Source organism: Equus asinus, chromosome 20, assembly GCF_041296235.1.
Source record: "Equus asinus isolate D_3611 breed Donkey chromosome 20, EquAss-T2T_v2, whole genome shotgun sequence".
Classification (NCBI taxonomy): domain Eukaryota; kingdom Metazoa; phylum Chordata; class Mammalia; order Perissodactyla; family Equidae; genus Equus; species Equus asinus.
The window spans coordinates 59,141,555-59,166,638 of record NC_091809.1 but is presented as its reverse complement, the minus strand read 5'-3'; the positions used below and the strand labels follow the sequence as shown (position 1 = coordinate 59,166,638).

Sequence of the window (25,084 nt, the reverse complement as noted above, 5' to 3'; positions counted from 1 at the left end):
CTTTCATTTATTCATTCAGTCAAGAATATAGTAAGCAGCTGCTGTATGCTAGGTTCTGAGTGAAGTACTGGAGATAACATGCTCAATAAATTGATATAGTTCCTGCCTCACAGAATTCATTTCTTACATTCATTCACTTTACAATTAAAAATTCTAGGGGCTGGCCCCGTGGCTGAGTGGTTAAGTTTGCGTGCTCCGCTTTGGCAGCCCAGGGTTTTGCTGGTTCGGATCCTTGGTGCAGACATGGCACTGCTTGTCAGGCCATGCTGAGGTGGCATCCCACATGCCACAACTAGAAGGAGCAAAAACTGAAATATACAAGTATGTACTGGGGGGATTTGGGGAGAAAAAGCAGGAAAAAAAGAAGATTGGCAGCAGTTGTTAGCTCAGGTGCCAATCTTTAAAAAAAATTCTATCTTGGTGCCAAAAACTGTGCTGAGATTGCTGAATGTAGAATGGTAAACCAAATAGATATACGTTGTGTCAATTTTTAGAACTTAGCTTCTGGTAGGTTCCTTGTGTTTTGTTTTAAAATTTATAATGACTTTTTGAACTCTGCACAGTTTTTTTGTCCTAACTCAAGCCAGTGGCTGGAATACTCATATACTATCAAATCTTGCCATTTTTTTCTTTTTATGGTGAAATTTTGTTGTTTATATCAGCTCTTAGGGACCTTGAAGTCTGGGGAAATCTGAGCAATGAAGAGAATTAGTTATTGTTCTTGTTATTATTAATAAATATCATTCAGCATGACATATAAACTTTCCTTAGAGTTATCAGGAAAGAAAGACAACTAAATAAGCAACAACAATCAAAACAATAAAGCAAGTACTATAGGAGTAAATAGTGATTCTAGGTTGTGGTACCTCTGCTTAGGGCTGTCTCCTGTCCCCACGGTCCCCAATATTGTCCTCCTGCAATAGCCTGAATTGTCTGAATTAGGCCTAAGTTGAGCACTAGGTACTAGACTGCCTGAGTACTCCTTCTACCAGCAGTTGCTAACGTTATGTTACTCCTTCCCACAGCTCCCACCCTGCAATGCTAGGAAGCAGATTTTTCCTCTCACTCTTGTGTTTTCCTGACACTCTTTTTAGATGCTGCTTCCTGTCTTTTGTTCAAATTAATATTCAGGCACACAGTTTCTAGCACGTCTATTAAGATGTTTCCTGTTAGCTTAGCCACTAAGATTGCTTCTTTAGCTTTTTACATTGCTTTTACTTCTATTGCCCACCTCAGGAAGACTGGTTCTTCAGTGAAAAAAATCGGTGAGCCCCTAGCTCTTCCTTCTTGTACTTTCACCCTTACTATCTTTAAGGAATTACAATGGCATTTCTAGATCCAGAAATGTCTCATTATGCCCTATTTGGGTTCATATAAATAGCTCTTCTCACTTCCCTAGCAGTAAAATGTACTTGTTACCTAATTTGAACTTTAGATCATTTTCTTTTCTTTCAGTGTACCACTTCAAACATATGTTTAAACTTTTTAAATGATCCAGTGAAGGATAGAAAGAGAAAATGAACATTTATAAGAACTGAGCACATATTGGATGCCAGGCATATATGTGTTTTACGTAGAATCTAGTAAAATAACATATGAGGTAAATGTTTTTTCCATTTTTAAAGATAGGAAAAATAAAACCCCAAATTCAAGAATAGTTAAGTAGTTAATGAAAATTATGTGGTAAATGAGAGAACTCACAACAAAGTACCATTTCTATAATAACCTGCCAGAGTTTTTGCTCATATCATAATCCATTAGCAGCATTTTTTAAAAATGGTCACATCCTCCCCCTTGAAATCTTTTTATAAGTTGGCCTCCAGTTCACCACACTCTTCTGTTTTCTTCTTATCTGTCCGCTTTGCTGGCCTTTCTTCTCCTTAATCTCTAATGTTGGATTCCCTAGAGCACAGCCTTCTGACCTTTCCTATCTGTACTCCGCCCCTAGTGATCTCACAACTTTGAAACTCATCTAAACTTTGATGATCCTCAGATTTAAGCTCTAGCCCAGTCCTCTCTCCTAACTCTCGTGCATACTCAGTATTTTTACTCATGTTTTTAATAAACATCTCAAACTTAACATATTCAAAATTGAACTTCTGCCGTTTACCAAAAAACTTGTGCTACCCAAAATCATTCCCATAAAAGTAAATGCCAGCTCCATCTTCTTGTGGCATAAGCCCAGTCTTGGAACCCTTGTTAACTCCTCTCCTCTCATAGTCTGCATTCTACCAGAAAAATTATCTTGCTTCTGTGTTCAAAACATATTCAGAGACACCTCTCACCACTTTCACTGCTACAACCTTGACTGAAGTCATTATTAATGCAGCTGCCACCTAGCTAGTCCTGCTTCCACCCTTGTCCCCTTTCTAGTTGGTTCTCAACCCAGCAGTCTAAATCTTCTGGTTAAAGCGTAAGTCAGATTATATTATTCCTGTCTTGGAAATATCCCCATGACTTCTCATCCCATCAAGAGTAACGAAATCCTTAAAACAACCTACAAGTTAAGATCAGGCCCATTACCTCCGTGATTTCCTCTCCTACTTTTTGCTCCCTCATTTACTCTGTTCCGGCCATACTGGTCTCCTTGCTTTTCAGTGAACAACCTGGCACACTCCCTCTTTATTCTTGCTGTTTCCTCTACCTGGAATGCTCTCCTCAGATATCTTTAGGGAGGTTTCTTTATCTTCTTCAGGTCTTTACTCCAACATCATCTCCTCCCCAGAGGCTTTCTTTGACCATCCTATTTCAGATTGCACCCCTCTCCCTTCCTTGATGCTTTTTATCTTCTTTCCCTTCTTTATTTTTGCCCATAGCCTATATCTCCACCTAATATTCTATACATTTTACTTATTTGTTTTATTTATTTATTTTCTATGTATTCCACTAAAATGGAAGCTTCATAAGGATGAGATTTTTGTCTGTTTACTGCTCTATCCAAGCATCTAAAACAATGGCTCACACAAATAGACTTTTCAATAAATATCTGTTGAATAAGTGAATGAGTCAGTCAACCTTAGGGTCGTTCTTAAGCAAACTGACCTCAATCTCTTTCATGTTTCCCAGTCATCAGGCTTTAGCTTCCTGAGATGTATTCTGTAGTATCCATGATTTGTTTCTGAGATTTTAGCTTCTATCTAAGTCTACCCAATAAACATTATAGTTTAACTTTATATTCTTACTCCACAATCTAATATTTGAAGACTTGTTTTATTTTCTCATAATATCCCATACTTTAAAAGTAATCATATTAAAATTGCATTGTTTATTTTTCATTCATTTTCTGAGGTGTCTTACTCTATTTTAGAAGGTTCAACAGTACTTTGCGTGAAAAAGGAAACTATCTTCCTAACTCTTTATTTTCTCTAGTTTCCCATTTAGTAACTCTTACGGTCCTTAATTCCTTTAGTAACTCTTACAGTGTTTTACACATAGTATGTACTCAATAAAATTATTCGTAGACTTACATAAACAAAATTGAAAAAGTAGTCTGTATGTGGTTTAAAACCTCCAGCACCTCTATTTTTATATACTACGTTCAGCTAGAAGAGCTACCTTATGGATGTTTTTTATTCATATGTATTCATTAATTTATTTGTTCATTTAGTGAGTATTTATTGAACTTTTATTGTGTGCCACCCACTGTTCTAAGTGCTGAAAATACACAGTAGTGAGGAAAACATGAAATTCCTGCCAACAGGAATCTCTACATTTAGTGAAAGAGATAGATGATAAACAAATAAATATGTTCATATTAGAATTATACAGAAAAGTGCATCTTGGCAAAATCCTGAGTTTTAAGATTAATATACAGCCAAACTTTCAACTAGATTGTCACCATCATAGAATGAACTTAGGGTATATGTTTCAGATTTTATTCAGTAATGTATAGCTATTACGATAGCAGTAGTATTACTGACTTTTTAGAGTCAGATTTTGTACAAGGACAGTAATTTCTCAACACTGGCAGCTGATAAATTCTGCCTATGGTCAACTATCCTGCACATTTAGAATGCTAAACAGTAGTCATAGTCCATGATGATCTGCAGTTTTATAGAAGCAATTCTGTAAACCATGCTATTTGTACTGCTTGCAGAAGATAAATCTGGGTTCAGAAATGTGACAATATAGCAACATAATTGGCTTTCAAGATAACAAAATTTTCCCTGAATTTTTATCTGCATCTCAGTTTTCATCATATGCATACTAATTTCAGCAGCTTCCTGGAGTAACATAATAAGAGGATCTTTACAGCAGAAAACATGCAGAGAATACTTAAACTCTTACGACAAGTTTGGTTTCTTGAAGAATCAGCAGGTTCTAGCAAACAAACTACTTTCCCTGCAAATAACCAGTTGTTAATAATATCTGCTGTTGGTGCCCCTATTTTCAAAATAGTGTTTCAAGGCTTTCCTTGGTTCATGCAGCCATTTTTACCATTTAAAGGCTTCTATTACATCTTGTTTAAACATAGTTTCTTAGTATATGACAAGACAATAGCAAAATGTCTTAAAGTCATGTAGGTTTATCTTTGGCTAAAGAACAACAATAAAAGTGGTTGACAGGTTTTTCTGCTTTAGTCAGTATGTCTGTCCTGTCAAATATTGTCATCATTTCCAGAAGCACAATGGAAGGTTGTGAACAAAGCATGTGTACTTTTGATTCCTAAATCAGTCATAGCTTTTACCACATTTGTTCCATTTTTGATGATAATTGGGTCCTGATTTTCCATTCTAGAATGTATCTTCTGTCAAGTTCACTTTGTAGTTAGCTGTTTGTAACTGGAAAGCACTTCTCAAGAAAGGAAAGCAGTGATAGTGTTTCATGTTAATTTACACGTTGTTACACTTTAAAAGCACTTTGGGAAGTATATGTTATCTAATTGTCTATTGCACATAATATTGAAGTAAAGTATTTAATGATACTACCAGTAATATTAACTTGTTTGTATATAGTAGAAATAGCTTAGGAAAATATATTTCAGTACATTTTCTAGGAAGAACCTTTAATGTAAGATTCACAGATTAAACAAATCTCAAAACTCCTTGTACTTCCTGTCCTGAAAATGATTGGTAATCTCTAGCAGTGATTTGTCAAGCATTTTTTTAACCTCCATGGATTCAAAACCTCAACAAAAAATTGTTCCTAAATAAGTATTCTTCTTAATATCTATTTTTTTGAAATTTTGTGAGAAAATAAATGTTTGATGTATCTAAATTTCTTTTTTTACTTTTTTTATTTTTGTGTCTGGAAGATGAAATATATTGGATATTTTTGTAAATGATATTAGAGGTTATTATGTATTAGAGGTTATATATAAAAATATTATATATTAGAGGTTATTTTGTAGGTATCATTGTTATTTCATCCTCACAAGTTAGTGAGTATTCCTAATTGGGACTTCTCCTTGAAAGACCTATGGTTAAATAGAACTAAATAACCCTACAATTAAATTTTATTCTTAAAAGTAATCTTATTTAATGTTGCAAATGCAAATATATCAGACAATTTTAGGGAGATCTGGATTTCAACATAGCCAAATATGTGTATCCTACTTTATATTAGTTAAATTTTTATTAATGTTTCTTGACTAAAATGCTTCCAACATTATTCCTTAATGCTATTGCATTCTCTCCTAAAGATATTTTATTATCACTATGTTTATTTATTGAACTCTAGAGTTCTTAATTTTTGTTACATAAAACTAAAGTTTTCACAATCATTTTTTAAATTTTAGTCTTGCAATGGCAAATACATGTTTATAGTTTAAGAGAATTTCAACCTTTAGAGCACATAAGGGATTATTTTCACTCCAAGTGGCAAATAAAATACTTATGTGTGTATGATAGTAAATAATCTAACATTTAAAATAAATGTGAATGTCATGCCTTGTTGACATTAGTAACATTGTCACACTTATTAGATAGGGTAGTAACATCTGTGCTTATACAAATATTGCTATTGTTCATTTCTGGAATGTCAGAAGAATTTTAAAGTAGGCATCTATTTATTGGACCTACATAAAGGTGAAGGCAAATAATAGATCTTGGCCAAATATTGAAGCTGAACTGAACTTTATTTCTAATAAATATCAGGATTCCATAAACAAACTGATGTAGATTAAAGTTGCTGGAAAGTGAATGGATTAGAAAGGGTGACACTTTGGGATGAGTGGTCAGTAAGACCTCTCAGGAGGTGATATTTAAACAGAGACTTGAATGAAGTAAGAAAAGCAAACCATGAACATATCTGAGGGAAAAACAAATCTAGGCAGAGGGACCAGCAAATGCAAAATCTTTGACACAGGAATGTGCTCTGCTTGAGTAAGGAATGAAAAGGAAGCCAGGGTGGCTGGAGCATGTGTAAAAGGAGCAATGCTCCTGGAAATGAGGATTAATGGGTTGCCAGGAACCGTGACATATAGGTCCATGCAAGCTTTGGTAAGAGACTTTAAATTTAGTTTCAATGCATGAAAAGTCAGTGGATGACTGACAGCAGGGGATTGAAAGATTATTCTGTTGGTGTGTGAAAAATAGACTATAGGAAGGAAGAATTGAAGCAGGCTAACTAGTTAAGAGGTTATTGCAATAATCTGATGAAGTTATGATGGTGTTAAGGATTAGGGCAGTGGAGGTGAAGAAGTAGTAGGATTTCTATATTAGACCTGTGGATTTGGCTGTGGAACATGGGAGAAAGATGTGAAAAAATGATTTCAAGGTTTTGGCCTGAACAATTAGTTGAACTTTTCATTGACAGTTGAAGGATACTGGTGATCGAGCAGATTTCTTAGGGAAGTTGGAAATGGTCTTATAAGTTAAGAGTTCTGATTCAAGCATGTTAAGTTTAGCTACCTTTTTGCCATCATGGTGGAAATGTCAGAGAAGTAAGTGACAGGAGACTGGTTGAAGTAGAACAGATGAAATTGGGAGTCATCAGCATGTAAAGATGGTCTTTACAACCATAGGATTGACCAAATAGTGGGCCCTGGTACACCCCAGTATTGAAAAGTCCAGGAAAGGAAAAGGAGTCAATAATGGAGCCCAAGAAGAGTTAGTTAGGAAGACAGAAGAAAGACTGAGAGATTGTGGTAATCAAGAATCCAAGAGAAGAAAATGTTTTAAAAAGATCAAAGTTATCAACTGTGTCAAATACTGTAAGTGAGATTAGACAGTTTTTTCAGAGAGATTTTTTATGAAGTGGCACAGATAAATAGGATGATAGCTGATGGGGAGAAGGATCAAGGGAGTGTTTTTTGTTGTAGTTTGGTTTGGTTTTAATAGGGGGATATTTCACCACATCTGTATCAAATAAAGATGGAAAAGTTAATGGTGCCAGACAGAAGGAAATCATTTTAGGAGTAAAATTCTTGGGAAGACAAGAAGAAATAGATCACTGTGTATATGTGGAAGGATTGGCCTTAAATAGGAATTTGAACTAATCATGCTTATAAACTATAATTGATCATTAGGAAGAGACCTATAAATCGGGTGGACTATTTAAATCCCTGGTTTGCCACACTAAAAATTAAGTACTATCTAAAAGGCCATTTCTGATAATCTTGTTTCTCACAGTAGTTCAGCTTCTATGTGAACTCTGCATGTGCAGGTTTGACTCATTCAACTTAACTCATTCCTGTCTTTGGAAAAGTCAGGGGAAACAGTCAGTGAAAAACATGGGTAATCAAATTTTATTCTCTGAAATTTTATCCACAAATTGGTAAAAGAAAATCACAAGATTCTGTTGAAAAATAACACTTCCTTGTGTCAAACATTTAGCCTAGAAACCCAGATTTATGGTTATTGTTTTTTCAAATTACAAAAAATACCATATGTTTAGCTAGACTGTCCAGTATTCTAATAGATGGATATGTTAAAGGTAGAGGAAGAGTAAAGATTTCCTTTTTCAAGAGTAAGATAAAGTATATTCTCTTTCCAACTAGATAAGACCATGTCTATTAAGTTAATAAAGTTATACAAACTAACAAAAATCTTCTCGTTCAATTACTCAGCCATAAAAAAAGACTGAATCATCCCATTGCAACAGCATGGATGAAGCTTGAGGGAATTATGTTAAGCAAAATAAGCTAGACAGAGAAAGAAAAACATCATATGATTTCACTCATATGTGGAAGATAAACAAACATGTGGACAAAGAGAACAGATTAGTGGTTACCAGAAGGGAAACAGGTGGAGGGGTGGGCAAAAGGGGTAAAGGGACACATATGTATGGTGACAGATAAAAACTAGACTATTGGTGATGAGCGCAATGCAGTCTATTCAGAAACTGATATGTAATAATGTACACCTGAAATTACATAGTGTTATAAACCAATATGACCTCAATAAAATAATTCTTTTTAAAAAATCCTTTCATTCAAGACAGCTCTAGAGGCTAAAGTTTCCCTGAGACTCTTTGTACAGCTTGAGGCTTTTTTTTTAAGGCAGCTATACAATGTGAGGGACCACTAACAGAACCCAATTAGAAAGTGGTTCAGATTTTAAAAATTAGACCAGCTGACTTTAATTTGTAGAAGTAAGCCTTCTGGGTGTCCACCATGCTCTTACCAAATCCATAAGAGAACTTAGTTTGTCCCTGAATCTGTATTCATTACCAAACCACATGGCCAGACTTGTTCTTCTTAAAAGGTTTATTGTAGCTAAGTTTTTATAAGCAATGAGAAGTGTGTAACATGCTTTCAATCTCATAAACACCTAAGTTTATTACTAATGTTTTGTTTCTTTTGTATATCTCGTTAATTTGGGGAAGATTTTTTTGGTTTGTTCCTTCTCCGTTTTATTAATTCAAGATTTGGGGTGTTTTTGGTTTTTGGACAATTTTGACAAATATCTTTGCCAGATATTTTTGACAATCCAGAAAATAAACAGTAAGGTGTGACCCAAAGTACTAGGAACTTTTTGTTTTTGTTTTTTATATTATTTGTAATTACCTGATAAATGTTGAAGGAATACACTTTAGTCTTTTAAGATACCAGAGACAAAGTTATAAAGAACGCCTAACAAGTAAGAAGTCAATTACAGAGTTTGAAAATCCTTCAGAAATCTTCCCCTCCTCACCCCTCCATGGAGGCAGGTTCTGTGCTCACTGTGCCATGGGTTAAAACAGGAAGAAAATGAGGCCAGCCCAGTGGCACAGTGGTTAGGTACGCACGTTCCACTTCGGCGGCCCAAGGTTTGCTGGTTCGGATCCCAGGTGCGGACATAGCACCGCTTGGCAAGCCATGCTGTGGTAGGAATCCCACATATAAAGTAGAGGAAGATGGGCACAAATGTTAGCTCAGGGCCAGTCTTCCTCAGCAAAAAAAAAAAAAGTGGAGGATTGGCAGCAGATGTTAGCTCAGGGCTGATCTGCCTCAAAAAAAAAAAAAAAACAGGAAGAAAACATTAACCTTGTATAGAAAAATTAGGATATTAACTTTAAAGAAATAGTAAGCAAAAGGGGGAACTTACTATATTATCTAGAGTGCTTTCCACTGGAATGAATATGAGTGTGTTCATGTTGTATATATGTTTCTCCACAATACCAATTAGCAGTTTCAAATTCTGTTCATAAATTAGTATGTGGAGAAAAATCCTGTTAATAGTGTTTCTAAAAAGATATCTTACAGGAAAATATCTCATTTCCCTCTGGCTCCAGATCTACTGCTAATGCTGGCATTCATGTTCTACAAAACGGTTAGCATCTTCATAGGAAATTTAGAGTGAATAAAAGGGTAAATTATCATAAAACAAGGTCTCATTGCCAAGTATGATTTCTGTGCCTTACGAAGGTAAATGAAAATGATTAAGAAATCTTATCCATTTTGCAAAGGAACTGGATCCACAATGGGAGAGGGTAGTGCAAAGAGATTTCTTATGGCCTAGGCAACTTTCAGCATATCTCTAGATGTGATGGAGATGAGAATGGCTAAGAACATCAGAATTTCTTTATAAACATATAACGTTGAAGCCCCTCTCAAAAGCCAGCACTTATCTCTCTCTTCCAAAGTTGTTTGGTTGAGATAAATTGCCTAGAAACACGAAAAGGGGAAGTGAAAATTTAGGTTTCTTAGACTATTTACTTTGAAAAACCCATGGGGCCGGCTCCGTGGCCGAGTGGTTAAGTTCGCGTGCTCCGCTGCGGCGACCCAGGGTTCGGATCCTGGGGGCCGACATGGCACTGCTCGTCAGGCCATGTTGAGGCGGCGTCCCACATCCCACAGCTAGAAGGACGTGCAACTAAGATATACAACTGTGTACGGGGCGGGTTGGGGAGATAAAAAAAAAAAAAAAGATTGGCAACGGTTGTTAGCCCAGGTGCCAATCTTTGAAAAAAAAAGAAAAACCCTCAGAGAAGCAACACAATGAAGTCCTTACTTTGAGAAAATTTTAACCAATTCCATGAAAACATAGAGCTGTGACTTAACTTAACCATAGAGTCTCCTTTTTATTCTCAATTCCTAGTAATAGGATATAGAGCTCTAGAAATAAGATATAATATATAAAAAATTAGTTGCATTAAAGTGGCAGAATTAGGGAAGACATCTTTGATATGGTGGTATTTGAAAGGTGAGGGAATTGCCCTGCAAATAGATACTTGCTAGAGGAGAGTTTCAGGCAGAGGCAACAGCGATACCCTGAGACAGAAGAGTTTTTGAGAAAGGGAGGCCAGTGTAACTGAAGGAAAGTAGACAAGGAAAAGGTGGTCAGAGAAGTCAAGGATTAGAATGAATACTCGTGTGCTATTGTAAGGACCTTTGCTTCTACCGTCAGTGAGATACATGTGATAATTATGTTATTATCATGTTATTATTATGTTATGTAATTTTATTTACTAGTGTGATCATTATCATTATTAAAGCAGTAATTTTACTCTTTGAATTCTGTTTTGTTCAGCCTAAACCCTAAAATTTTCCTTTACAAGATATGGCAATTTATAAGCTTATTTTTTTCACTGAGTGATATTAAAATAAATCATTAAGTATTATTTTTACAAATTGATATATAGTTTCAAAGTTACCAACTAAAAGGCGAAAATTGTCAAATTGGATAAAACAAAATTCAGCTGTGAAGGCTATCTGGCATCAGGGCATTGCACTTTAAATATAGACACAAATAGGTTTTAAACAAAATGTGGCAATAAGATATACCATGATAAAACTAGTCAAAAGAAAGCTTTTGTAGCTATATTAATATCAGGCAATACAGGTTTCAAAGCAAAGAATGTAGCAAGGACTAATGAAGGTTATTTTACAATGATAAAGTGATCAAGTCATTAAAAGAACATAAAACTAAACTTTGACACATCTAATAACAGAGTTTCAAAATAATGAAACAAAAACTGATAGAACTTTGAGGAGAAATAGATAAATCCATGATTAAAGTTGGAGATTTCAAAACACCTCTTTCAATAATTGACAGAATAAGTAGAAAATCAGTTAAGATATAGAAGACTTGAACAACATTATTAACTAATTGATATTTATAGACCATTACATCCAACTACTGCAGAACACCTTCTTTTCAAGTACACACAGAATCTTACCAAGGTGGATCCATAAAGTAGTCTTGAATCATGTAAAAGGATTTAAGCCACACGAAGTATGCCCTCTGACCACAATAGAATTAAGTTAGAAACAAATAACAGGAAGATTTGTAGGAAATCTTCAACAGTTGGAAGTTAAATACCTACTTTTAAATAATTCATGAGTCAAAGATATCAAAAAGAAAATAATGAATTTAGCTAAAAAAAATCAAACCACAGCACGTTAAAGTTGGGAGATACTGTGAAGAATTGAAGTCAATTCAAATGGTTAGCAGAACATTAATGGATAAAATCTTAACTACAATTTTGGTTGGCAAGTTAACCTTATTAATGTAGCATGTGAGGCAAGAAATTATTTTTTTAAGGATCACGTACATAGTCAAAATGCTTAGAGCTGCAGGAAACTGATCCAACTCAGTCTTCTCTTGAACTCCGATTTTACATGTCAATCTCAAAAGTCTACTGAAAGATGACTTGAGATTGAGACTCAAAAGACTGAACTTGGAAGAGATCACTGAATTTGTTTTCTCTCCCATGCTTGTGGAATCTAACTCCTAAACCTAGTGCACAAGATTTGAATAATGAAAACCTACGCCCAGGTTTGAGTCTAGGAAAAAATGAGACTCCAGGAATGGCATATATTTAATAGTGTACTCACTGTTTCTTGAAGTTAGTACAACAAACTCTGGGAAGAAATAGCATACTGGTTTTTAATTATTAATTCTTAGGTTTTAATTCCAATACAATTCCTGGTAATCTACCTTGCTGATGAGCTGCAGTTTATTACCATCTATTCATCCAATGAATTGAGAAATTTGTTATACCCAGCATTATTAACATGCTAGTAACTTTTAATGTTTTGTTTACTCCAGTCGAAATAATGAGTGGAGGTACTTGTTTTTATTCTGGATAAATTAAATTTTAGTTCTGGATGAATTTATTCTCAGATACTCAAGCCTCTAAATATATACTAAGTAATTTTGAAGAAAAGATGAAGGAATAAAAATATGGTACATTGAGAAGACAGATGCCTGAATTACTTATTTGCCTTAAGCACTTTTTCTAAGGAAGACAGTGCATTAAAACAAAATAAAATGGCATCAGTTTATTAACGCGTTTCATTTTATACTAAATAATTGCTAATTCACATGAATGAAAATAGTAATTAATACACTGAAGGCCAAACTCAGCTGAAATGATATATTATGATATGCCTTCATCAATATTTTTCTATGTATTCAAGTAATGTTTTTACATAATTACATTCTGTAATTATGTGTAAACATTGTGTACATTTTTACATTCTGATAAATATATTAGCTCATGAACATTTTCCAATATCATTAAATATTCTTCAAATATCAGTTTTATTGCTATGTAATTTTTTATTGTATTGATATACCATAATTTAATTGGTTTATTTCTATTATTTGCTAATTTCTGTTATTCTATAATATATTATTTTATAATTTCTATTATTATTATACTTCTAATTTCTTAAAATTATAAATAATTTTAAATGAGCAAACCATGTGTGATAGTCTCTTGATTATTTCCTTAATTTACATTTCAAGAAAAGGAATTAAAGCTTTCATGCGTTTCATCAAATTGCTTTATAGAAGTATTGTACCAGTATACACTGCTACCAAAATTTTGTCCATGTTACACACTTAGCAACACTGGAGCATTATCGTTTCTCACTTTGCTATTCTGATGAGCTAAAAACGTATCTTAGTTTTTAAATTTACATAACTATTAAGGATGATCCTATCTTTCGTGTTTCAATAAGCATGTAAACAACCTACCATTGTGTTGACATTATTAACCCATTTTCATATTTGTAGAAAATATTTTTCCAAATTTACTATTAATGGCTTTTACTTTTGTTTATGGTATTTTTGCATCTACAAAATTTTTTATAATCTAACATATTTCTTTTCCTTTTTTCTATTTAAAAAATGTCTACCAATCTGTAATCAGATACATAATCTTTTTTTTCTCCTCTTAAAGTGATTTTCTTTTTGTCCCCCATTAATCCATGAAATAACATTGTGTTTTGAATGCTAAGTAGCATAATTTTAGGCCAGAATGTGAACTAAAGATTGAACTTTTTTTCCAAACAGTAAACTATTTTCCCCCAGTACCGTTTATTGAATATTTCTTCCCTTCCCTGGTGATCTCTGTTGCCACCTTTATAATATATTAAATTCTTACATTTTTTGCTTCATTATCATCAGAGATTGAGGCTCAGCTTCTTTGTAAATGTGTATGAACACTTGAGAGGAAATGTTTTTTGCTGTGGGGTATAACTGATACAATTGGATTTACTCTAATCATTTGATTAAATTATTTGTTTTTATGCTTTTAGGCCCTTTGGGTTTTTCAAAAGATTGCTTATTATATGCATTTAATTTTGTTACAATAATCATTTAGATTTAATTCTATATTTAACTGATTTCATTGTTTATCACCTAACAGCTTTAGCCTCTGACTTCTACACCCTTGAAAATCTTAGTTTTGTCTATATATAAGACAGCTGGAGAACATTTTTTACTAATGTTTAAAAGAAAAAAGATACAGAAGTATGGTGTATTTATTTTCTGAACTCTGGCCTAAATAAAAATGACACTCAGTTGTATTCATAAATGAATGGTAGGTGAACTAGATATAAAATTCTTGAAGGAACAACCTTTTCCTTCAAAATTCTATGTTTATTGGTCCTTATACAAGTAGAACTCTCAGGAGACATTATTCATTTTTTTTATATGGTTTCCCACTTAACACCTTCCATCACAGTTACTTATGCATGTTTCATCTCCCCTAATTAGATGATAAGCTCCTTGCTTTCAGTAAGTGCTTCTGAGTGTGTAAATGACTGCCACTTGAATTCATACATTCTGCTAGCATTCTTAAATAAAATATTGCAATATTTTAAAACTGTCCTAAATTACCTGGGAAAAATCATTCGATTATGTTATAGTAAGGGGAACTATCCTCAATGATCTCTATAGTTCATTCCAGTTAAGAAGTTTTACTGAATATGATTCTGTGGATGGTGTATGTATAATATTCAAGAAATTGCCCAACCCTTTAAGTTGTTCAATTCTGTTAGCTGTTTATTTGCTTATCTCCATAATTACATTTATTATATATCATTTAGAGAATTATAGCTATATAGTCATAGGAGAGGCATACATAGGTCTTATGTTCAGTCTAAAACCTAATCCTTTAAAAAGAGCATGGCCCGTAACCAGGAGTGGAGTAGAGAAGAAACATTTACTGAAAACATTTGCCAGCTAATATGCCTACTCCTTCACTGAAAGCCCTATCCATATATACATATTCCTGCTTATTAAAGATCATGCTTGGGGCCTGCCCAGTGGCGCAGTGGTTGAGTTCGCAAGTTCCACTTCAGTGGCCCAGGGTTCGCCCGTTCTGATCCTGGGTGCAGACATGGCACTGCTTGACAAGCCATGCTGTGGCAGGCATCCCACATATAAAGTAGAGGAAGATGGGCATGGATGTTATCTCAGGGCCAGTCTTCCTCAATCAAAAGAGGAGGATTGGCAGATGTTAGCTCAGGGCTAATCGTCCTCAAAAAAAAAAAAAAAATCATGCTATTTAAGTCTTTATTTACATTCATATAAATTAGTATAAATGTAGGGTTTTCTTAAATACTTTTTTTAAAGAGCAGTTTTAAGTTTACGACAAAATTGAGAGGAAGCTACAGAGATTTCCCGTATATTGCCTGCCACAACACATGTGTAGCCTCCCCTGTTATCAACATCACTCACCAGAATAGTACATTTTTTAGTGAGGAAGGATCTACATTGATGCATTATAATCACCCAATGTCTATAGTTGACCTTAGGGTTCACTCTTGATGTTTTATATTCTATGAGTTTAGACAAATGTATAATGACATATATCCATCATTACAATATCATACAGAGTATTTTCACTGCCCTGAAAATCCTCTGTGCTCTTCCTCTTCATCTCTCTCTCCTCTCCGACCCCTGGCAACCACTGATCTTTTTATTGTCTCCATGGATTTTCCTTTTCCAGGTATATTGTTGGAATCATACAGCATGCAGCCTTTTCAGATTAGCTTCTTTGACTTCGTAATATGCGTTTAAGTCTCCTCCATGTCTTTGTTCTGGATATTCCACAGTTAATTATCCACTCACCCGCTTAAGAATGTCTTGGTTGCTTTGGAAATTATGAATAAAGCTGCTGTAAACATCCACATGCAGGATTAAATGTATTTTTTTAAAATAAAAAATGGGGGCCAGCCTGGTGGTGCAGCGGTTAAGTGCTCACGTTCCATTTCGGCAGCCTGGGGTTCACCGGTTCAGATCCAGGGTGCGGACATGGCACCGCTTGGCAAGCCATGCTGTGGTAGGCGTCCAACATATAAAGTAGAGGAAGATGGGCATGGATGTTAGCTCAGGGCCAGTCTTCTTCAACGAAAAGAGGGGGATTGGCAGCAGTTAGCTCAGGGCTAATCTTCCTCAAAAAAAAAAAAAGTGCTTGTTTGTTCTTCACTATAAAGTTTGCTGTTCAAACACTTCATACACATTAAAAGAATATTTGGTCTTTAAACTTTACCGAATATACTTTGCTGTAGTCTATCTTTAAGCTTAATAGACTAACAAGTTATTTTTTTCTTATGGACTAAGAAAAATATTTTTCTTAAAGAAGCTTTTCCTCCTTGACTAATTAATTCAAACTTTAATAAAGTAAAAATCTGGCTATCAGCTACATACTAATTTTTAATTAATTTAAACATATGCACATCCATTTCTGGCAACAACTCTTGGAGTTTTTGAATTCAAAATTAATTTTAAGGAATCAATGAAATAGTATAACTTGAAATATTTATAGAGTAAAAAATAGTTGTTTTAAAATAACAGGAATAGTAATTCTCTGCAATAAAAAAGGGTCATGCAAGCATACTTGTTGACTATGTTTAGGTAATGAAAATAGAAGGCAAAAATATAATAAAAGTATTTGATAGGGAGTAAACAATATTTGCTATGCATAATTTTAAGTTATTTAATTGAAGTAGATACTTTATGAAATGTTATTGTTATAAAGGATAACACCCAAGGAGAAATAATTATACTTTGTTAGAGAGATCTCTTTTTAAAGTAGGTCTTTTCTGCTTTTGAAATCAACATATTATCAGTTGTTAGGAAGGACATAGGAACATTTTTGCTACAGAGTAGGAATGCTAGTCAAATGCATTAAGATGTTAATACAAACACACTAGCTTTGGAGATTTTAATTTCTTGTATTGTAGACCCATCTGACAGATGTAAATGCTAGGGTGGTTAACATGGTGTTACAGTACATGAGACACAGCCTTTCTACACAGTAATAAATAAACACAATTTTTTCCTAGACTGTCTATAAATCATGCAAATGAATTACTGAGTGAATGAGAATTCTGCAAGTTTTTAATAGCTGACATTACTGTGATATCATCTCTGTGCACCAACTGAAATAGACTGATTCAGAATGCATCAGTAAGTTGTTTATCTCTTAAGGCACATTAGCACCTGCAGGAAATACTACAGAGAAACAAATCACCAAAGGCTTCCTGAGTTTATTACCTGGCTCAAAACAGTTACTCTTTGACCTTGGGCAGGACCCTTAAGCTCACCATGCCTCCATTTTCTCATTGTAAAATGGGGATATTAATACTAACTTTCAGGGTTGTAGTAAGCACAAAATTGGTTAATACAGGGAAGGCGTATAGTAAGTCTTGCACAAGACTATGTAGTTTTTGTCATTTGTTCCACATGGCCATTCTTTATTCTACTCATCAAACATATGTTATGATGATGTGTATTTCTCCAAATGGAGTATAAGTTGATTTACAAAATAGCAGATAAGTAGAAAAGATTATTTAAAAAGAAATTTTAACAAGAAATTTTTTATTCCTGGACATTACCTTCCCCTATAGTACTTGATTCAGTAAGGTGGCAAGTTTACTGTCAAATCTGGATCTGGAACTCTAGTTCAGTTTGTGTTGTCAGGACTTGGGGACCCTGGGAACTCTGCCGTTAGACCCAGACATTCAGTCCAGTCTCCTGAGCACACCCTGAGAGGTGAGTCTCACCAGGAGAAGTGCTAGCCCAAACTGAAATATTATATATTAGGTTAATTTTTGTATTTTAGACATTTATTTTGAGTAGATTTTTACCAACAAAAGGTTGTGCAAGGAAGCTTTTTTCTGATGGATGGATATATTATGTCAAAAAACTATAACAGATCTTACAGTGTACATTGGAGATCTTTTTTTTTTCTAGACACCATTTCAAGAATTTGGAAACTGCTTAACTTTCTCATTGAAAATGACTTCTGCATAATAATTCTTTAATATATTTCTTTATCTTTCAAGTTTACAAGGTTTTTAAAAGTGTGTTTATATGTTTTTCCTCCCTGTAGAACTGGGTAGAGAGAGCTGAAAAACAAGCTCTTCTCTCTGATACACTTGACCTGTCAGAACTCTTCCACCCAGACACATTTCTCAACGCTCTTCGCCAGGAAACTGCAAGGTAAATAAAATGCAACACTTTACTTATTTGTCTGTGAAGGTAATTATACTTAGCTGTATTTACTTCTGATCACATTCCCTTGATTGTCAAGAAGTAAATTCACTGTTGATTACAGATAGTTGTATTATTTTATAATACTTGACTTTTAATGTCAATTAGCTTTTAGCTTAAAAAGTGTTGCTTTTAATTATGATGTGTTTTTTATAAGAATTGAAAAAAGATAAAATTTAAAACTTTGGTCACTTATTTATCTAGATCTGTTGTGTCCAATATAGTAGGCAGAAGTTAAATGGAACTATTTAAATTTAAATGAGTTAAAGTTAAATAAAATTTAAAATGTAATTTCTCCATCATACTAGCTACATTTGAAGTGCTCAAAAGCCAGATGTGCCTGGTGGCTACCATTTTGGACTGCATGCAAGCATTTTTATCTTCACAGAAAATTCTGTTAGACAGTGCTGACTAGGCTTCTTGGTTGGGAACAATATTTGATGGTTAAGATCAAGCTCTTTTTTATAACAAATTTGGATTATCGTATCATACATAGTCTATAATTTTTAACGTTAGAATGTAATAAAAGAGACACTACCAAAAATATACTGGAAGGGCCTCATCTCCCACCACCGGAGGTCAGGCATGACCCTGTAAGCAGTTGGGCCATTGATGGTTTCTGAGCAGTGAAAGGAGATGATTAGATTTTTGATTTAAATGTGAAATTTAATGACTCTGAAGAATGGGCAGGGAGGAGAGAGGGAGGATTAAAAAGCTCACAGAAGATTCAGAGGTTTCCAGCGTCTCTGCTTCGTGTGTGAAGATGGATTCCAGAGGAGAGTGACATCAGCATCGTGGCAGAGTGAACTCTTTCTTAAGACTCTCCCTGCTAAGATACAATGAAAAGGACCTTCAGAAACCAACAGAGGACATTCACACAACACAATAGATGTCTGAGAGACCCACGCAGCCATATATCTGAACATAGAGGTGCTGGAGCCCCGGGAGGAAGTGGAAGGAGATAAGGGACTCTCCTCTCCTCCCTGGCAGCAATCTAGGCATAGAACTGTGCATGGCTCTGAGAAGAGAGTGGGGAGGGTCGGCTCTCCACAGGGACACCTTTGCTCTCAAAATTGCCTCCCAGCCATATACTGTAAAGCTATAATAATCAAAACAATATAGTACTGGTGTAAAAACAGACACACAGATCAATGAAACAGAATTGAAAGCCCAGAAATATAACCACACATCTATGGACTGCTAATCTTTGACAAAGGAGCCAAGGACATACAATGGAGAAAAGGAAGTCTCTTCAATAAATGATGTTGGGAAAACTGGACAGCCACATTCAAGAGAATGAAAGTAGACTGTTATCTTTCGCCATACACAGAAATTGACTTAAAATGGATCAAATACTTGAAGGTAAGACCTGAAACCATAAAATTCCTAGAAGAAAATATAGGCAGTACCCTCTTTGACATCAGTCTTAGAAGGATGTTTTCAAATACCGTGTCTCCTTGGGCAAGAGAAACAAAGGAAAAAATAAAAGGGACTCCATCAGACTAAAGAGCTTCTGCAAGGCAAAGGAAACCATGAATAAAATGAAAAGACAACCCACCAACCAAGAGAAAATATTTGCAAATCACATATCCAGCCAGGGTTTAATCTCTGAAATATATAAAGAACTCACACAACTCAACAGCAAAAACCAAACAACCTGATGAAAAAATGGGCGGAGGATCCGAATAGAAATTTTTCCAAAGAAGACATACAGATGGTCAGTAGGCACATGAAAAGATGTTCAGCATCACTAATAATCAGGGAAATGCAAATCAAATCTACACTGGGATATCACTGTACACCCTTTAGAATGACTGTAATCACCACGACAAGAAATAACAAATGTTAGAGAGGATGTGGAGAAAGGGAACCCTCATACACTACTGGTGGGAATGCAAACTGATGCCACCATTATGGAAAACAGTGTGGAGATTTCTCAAAAAATTAAAAATAGAAATACCATAGAACTCAGCTATCCCACTACTGGGTATTTATCCAAAGAACTTGAAATCAACAATCCAAAGAGACTTTGCACCCCTTTGTTTATTGCATTGTTATTCACAATAGCCACAATGTGGAAGCAACGCAAGTGCCCATTAACTGATGAATGGGTAAAGAAGATGTGGGTACGTATATACAATGGAATACTGCTCAGCCATAAAAAAGACAAAATTGTTCCATTTGCAACAACATGAATGAACCTTGAGGGTATCATGTTAAGTGAAATAAGCCAGAGAAAGACAAACACCATATGATTTCACTCCTATGTGGAAGATAAACTAACACATGGACAAAGAGAACAGATTACTGCTTACCAGAGTGCAAGTGGGTTGCAGGGTTGGCATAAGGGGTAAAGGGACACATATATATGGTGACTGACAAACAATAATGTACAACTGAAATTTCACAATGTTATAAACTGTTATGACTTCAATAAAATTAAAAAATATACGTATGTATATACCAGACAAAATTTAATTGTTTAGTTTGGGGAGATTTCAATTTGTAATGCCTCAGAATCATGTTATAAATATCAATATTTCAGTACAGTTAATAAACATTTCTTGAACACCCATCATGTGCCTGCATTTGAGGATGATGGTCAAAATGGAGGATGTAAAAATAGAAAACAAAGGCTCTATCCTCAAGGAAGTTACACAACCTTGAAGAGGAGACTGACATAATCAGTTAACTTTAAAAACTTAGTGTGAAGTCTATGGTATTGTGCGTAGCTTAAGAGATCTGATTACTTACACGTTGTAAATATTTCAATTTTAAATAAATAGGAATGTATCTATCTTCTATTACATTTCATATTCTAATTCTGACAATTGTTTCTTTCTGACATTTGATGCTTTACTTTTTACAGGGCAATGGGCTGTTCTGTGGATAGCCTTAAATTTGTAGCTTCATGGAAAGGTCGACTGCAAGAAGCAAAGCTGCAAATTAAGGTATTAGACTAATTTTAGATGTTTTTCTGAGTCAAAAAATTATATTATTACCAACTGTAATAAAAAGATTCTGAAACTCCAATCTCAAAGTCACCTATCTTGATAGTGTAAAATCAGCAGCGGTAGATTGTATTACCTGTGTGAAAAATCAAAGTTAAGATTTAGTATGCAACAACGTGTACAAAATACAGCCTCTTCTAATGCAAGGAAGAATCTTAGGGATACAACCTATTTGAAAATGTAACTTTTGGTAAAAAGTGATACAAATCTTGAAGTTCCATTAAGTTGGCTATTCTAAAATTCAATTCAATAAATATTTACTATACAATAAAGTATGGATGAAATGTAGTATATAAAAAATAGACCAAATCTTGTCCTCAGGGAGTTTACAGTTTGTGCGTACGTTACTTCACTGTTAAAATCAAGCCATTTATGTCAGAAAAGATCAAGCCATCTTTTGCAGTATAAATTTTCCTATTTAGCTTTCCTGTGAAAAATCCTTTACTTTATAATAATAGATAATCATTCAAATGATAATGACAAACTAATTAAAAGGCTATAACGGAAATCCTTGCCCCTAAAACTCTAACCTTCTTCCACATCAGTAGCATTTTCTACTATTTCTTCTTTCTCGTTTCCACGCATAAAATTGCCCTCTTAACATTTTTTCCAATGCTAATAAACACATTGCATGTTGTAGTAGGATGATCTCTATACATCCATATTGGTCTGTTTTCTGAGACAACAATGTTGCTGAAGAAAAAAATCTGTCTTATCCATCTTCAGATCCTCAGTCTCTAGTCCAATATATCACATATAATTCAACTTGTTAAATAAATTAAATGTAAGACTATAGTTCTCTAACTTACCAAACCGTAGGCAACTAGCTTTTCAGAAGTTCTTTTTATATGGCTCTAGTTCCCAGTTCAACAATTTGCTTTTCATATCACTGCTACTTTCTAACCTAATATGTAATTTATTTATTATGTTTATTATTTGTTGTCTATCTTACTCCACTGGAATATAAGTCCCATGAGAGTAGTCATTTTTTCTCCAGTTTTGTAGTGTTTCAAATACCTCAAACAATAGCTGATACATAATAAGCACTCAATTAAACCTTTGTTGAATCATTGTGTTGAGGGCCTAAAATAGGAGAGGCACTGTAGTAGGTGTTATTAGTATCAGCTATAATGTTGTAGTGTCATAAATTTGATCATTGAAAATAACCTGGATTTTTCTCTTTGAGCTCTATAGGTTGTTACAAAATTCTCCCTTGAAGCTGAAGGATTAGGAAGGTTCTCTTTCATTCCTTGGCATTTTGTTTTAACGTTAGCCCCTAGCCCATACGGAGAACTACCTTAGCTCTTACTGGTGGTCATACACTGTTGTCCAGTTGTTAAGGAGAGGGAGGGAACATGTGACGTGTAACCCAGGAACCGAACACTTCACTTGGTTGTATGGTCTCTGGCAGCTATGTAGTATCATTATTCAGACATAGGGTTATAAAAAGCAAGGGAAATAAGTTTTATTCTGTGTCAGGGTGTGTCAGTATTTCAAAACTGTGTTACCTGTTCTTACAAAATGGGAATAAAATCATCTACAATGTGAAAATCCCAAGCTTATATGTTATATTTTGTAGATGGGGAAAAAAAGCTGACAGTTAGTGAAACAAGCTTTTAATCTTAATTCTCCAAAAAAGAGCCGTGTGGCTTTTTTTTTTTTATTGAGTTATTGATAGGTTACAATCTTGTGAAATTTCAATTGTACATTAATGTTTGTCAGTCATGTTGTAGGTGCACCACTTCACCCTTTGTGCCCACCCCCCACCCCACCTTTCCCCTGGTATCCACTAAACTGTTCTTGGTCCATAGTTTTAAATTCCTCATATGAGTGGAGTCATACACAGATTATCTTTCTCTCGCTGGCTTATTTCACTTAACATAATTCTCTCAAGGTCCATCCATGTTATTGCAAATGGAATGATTTTGTTCTGTTTTGCAGCTGAGTAGTATTCCATTGTATATATGTACCACATCTTCTTTATCCATTCGTCTGTTGATGGGCACTTAGGTTGCTTCCACGTCTTGGCTATTGTAAACAGTGCTGCAATAAACATTGGGGTGCACAGGACTTTTGGGATTGCTGACTTCAGGCTCTTTGGATAAATACCCAGTAGTGGGATGGCTGGATCGTATGGTAGTTCTATTTTTAGTTTTTTGAGGAATCTCCATACTGTTTTCCATAGTGGCTGCACCAGTTTGCATTCCCACCAGCAGTGTATGAGGGTTCCTCTTTCTCTGCAACCTCTCCAACATTTGTTGCTATTAGTTTTAGATATTTGTGTCATTCTAACGGGTGTAAGGTGATATCTTAGTGTAGTTTTGATTTGCATTTCCCTGATGATCAGCGATGGTGAGCATCTTTTCATGTGCCTATTGGCCATCAGTATATCTTCTTTGGAGAAATGTCTGTTCATGTCTCCAGCCCATTTTTTGATTGGGTTGTTTGATGTTTTGTGGTTGAGTTGCGAGAGTTCCTTATATATTAAGGATATTAAGCCTTTGTCAGATATATGACTTGCAAATATTTTTTCCCAGTTAGTGGGTTGTTTTTTTGTTTCAATACTGTTTTCATTTGCCTTGAAGAAGCTCTTTAATCTGATGAAGTCCCATTTGTTCATTCTTTCTATTGTTTCCCTTCTCTGAGAAGGCATGGTGTCCGAAAAGATTCTTTTAATACTGATGTCAAAGAGTGTACTGCCTACGTTTTCTTCCAGAAGCCTTATGGTTTCAGGTCTCACCTTTAGATCTTTAATCCATTTTGAGTTTATTTTGGTAAATGGTGAAAAAGAATGGTCAATTTTCATTCTTTTACATGTGGCTTTCCAGTTTTCCCAGCACCATTTGTTGAAAAGACTTTCTTTGCTCCACTGTATGCCCTCAGCTCCTTTGTCAAAGATAAGCTGTCCATAGATGTGTGGTTTTATTTCTGGGCTTTCAATTTTGTTCCATTGATCTGTGTACCTGTTTTTGTACCAGTACCATGCTGTTTTGATTACTGTAGCTTTGTAGTATGTTTTGAAGTCAGGGATTGTGATGCCTCCCGTTTTGTTCTAAAATTTTTCTCAGGATTGCTTTAGCAATTTGGGATCTTTTGTTGCCCCATATGAATTTTAGGATTCTTTCTTCTAATTCTGTAAAGAATGTCATTGGGATTCTGATTGGGATGTTGTTGAATCTGTAGATTGCTTTAGGTAGAATGGACATTTTAACTATGTTTAATCTTCCAATCCATGTACATGGAATGTCTTTCCATCTCCTTATGTCGTCATCCAATTCTCTCAGAAAGGCCTTGTAATTTTCATTATATAGGTCCTTCACTTCCTTAGTTAAATTTACCCCAAGGTATTTTGTTCTTTTTGTTGCAATTGTGAATGGTATTGTATTCTTGAGTTCTTTTTCTGTTGGTTCATTACTGGAGTATAGAAATGCTACTGATTTATGCAAATTGATTTTATACCCTGCAACTTTGCTGTAGTTGTTGATTACTTCTAACAGTTTTCCAATGGATTCTTTGGGGTTTTCTATATATAAGATCATGTCGTCTGCAAACAGCGAGAGTTTCACTTCTTCCCTCCCTATTTGGATTCCTTTTATTCCTTTTTCTTGCCTGATTGCTCTGGCCAGGACCTCCAGTACTATGTTAAATAAGAGTGGTGATAGAGGGCATCCTTGTCTCGTTCCTGTTTTCAGGGGGATGGGGTTCAGTTTTTGCCCATTGAGTATGATGTTGGCTATGGGTTTGTCATATATGGCCTTTATTATGTTGAGGTAGTTTCCTTCTATGCCCATTTTGTTCAGAGTTTTTATCATAAATGGCTGTTGGATCTTGTCAAATGCCTTCTCTGCATCTATTGAGATGATCATGTGGTTTTTATTCCTCAGTTTGTTGATGTGGTGTATCACGTTGATTGATTTG

The 25,084-nt window shown here is 34.8% G+C and overlaps 1 protein-coding gene across 3 annotated transcripts in view; it reads left to right on the top strand.

Moving 5' to 3' along the window:
• The window catches only part of DYNC2H1 (dynein cytoplasmic 2 heavy chain 1), a 289,645-nt gene that overhangs the window by 240,664 nt on the left and 23,897 nt on the right, over positions 1 to 25,084 (top strand). For all 3 annotated transcript variants that reach the window (XM_070490370.1, XM_070490369.1, XM_070490368.1), the window contains 2 exons: positions 17,995 to 18,104; positions 21,025 to 21,106. In XM_070490370.1, the coding sequence (XP_070346471.1) occupies positions 17,995 to 18,104; positions 21,025 to 21,106 (192 nt within the window). The remainder of the gene's footprint in view (positions 1 to 17,994; positions 18,105 to 21,024; positions 21,107 to 25,084) is intronic.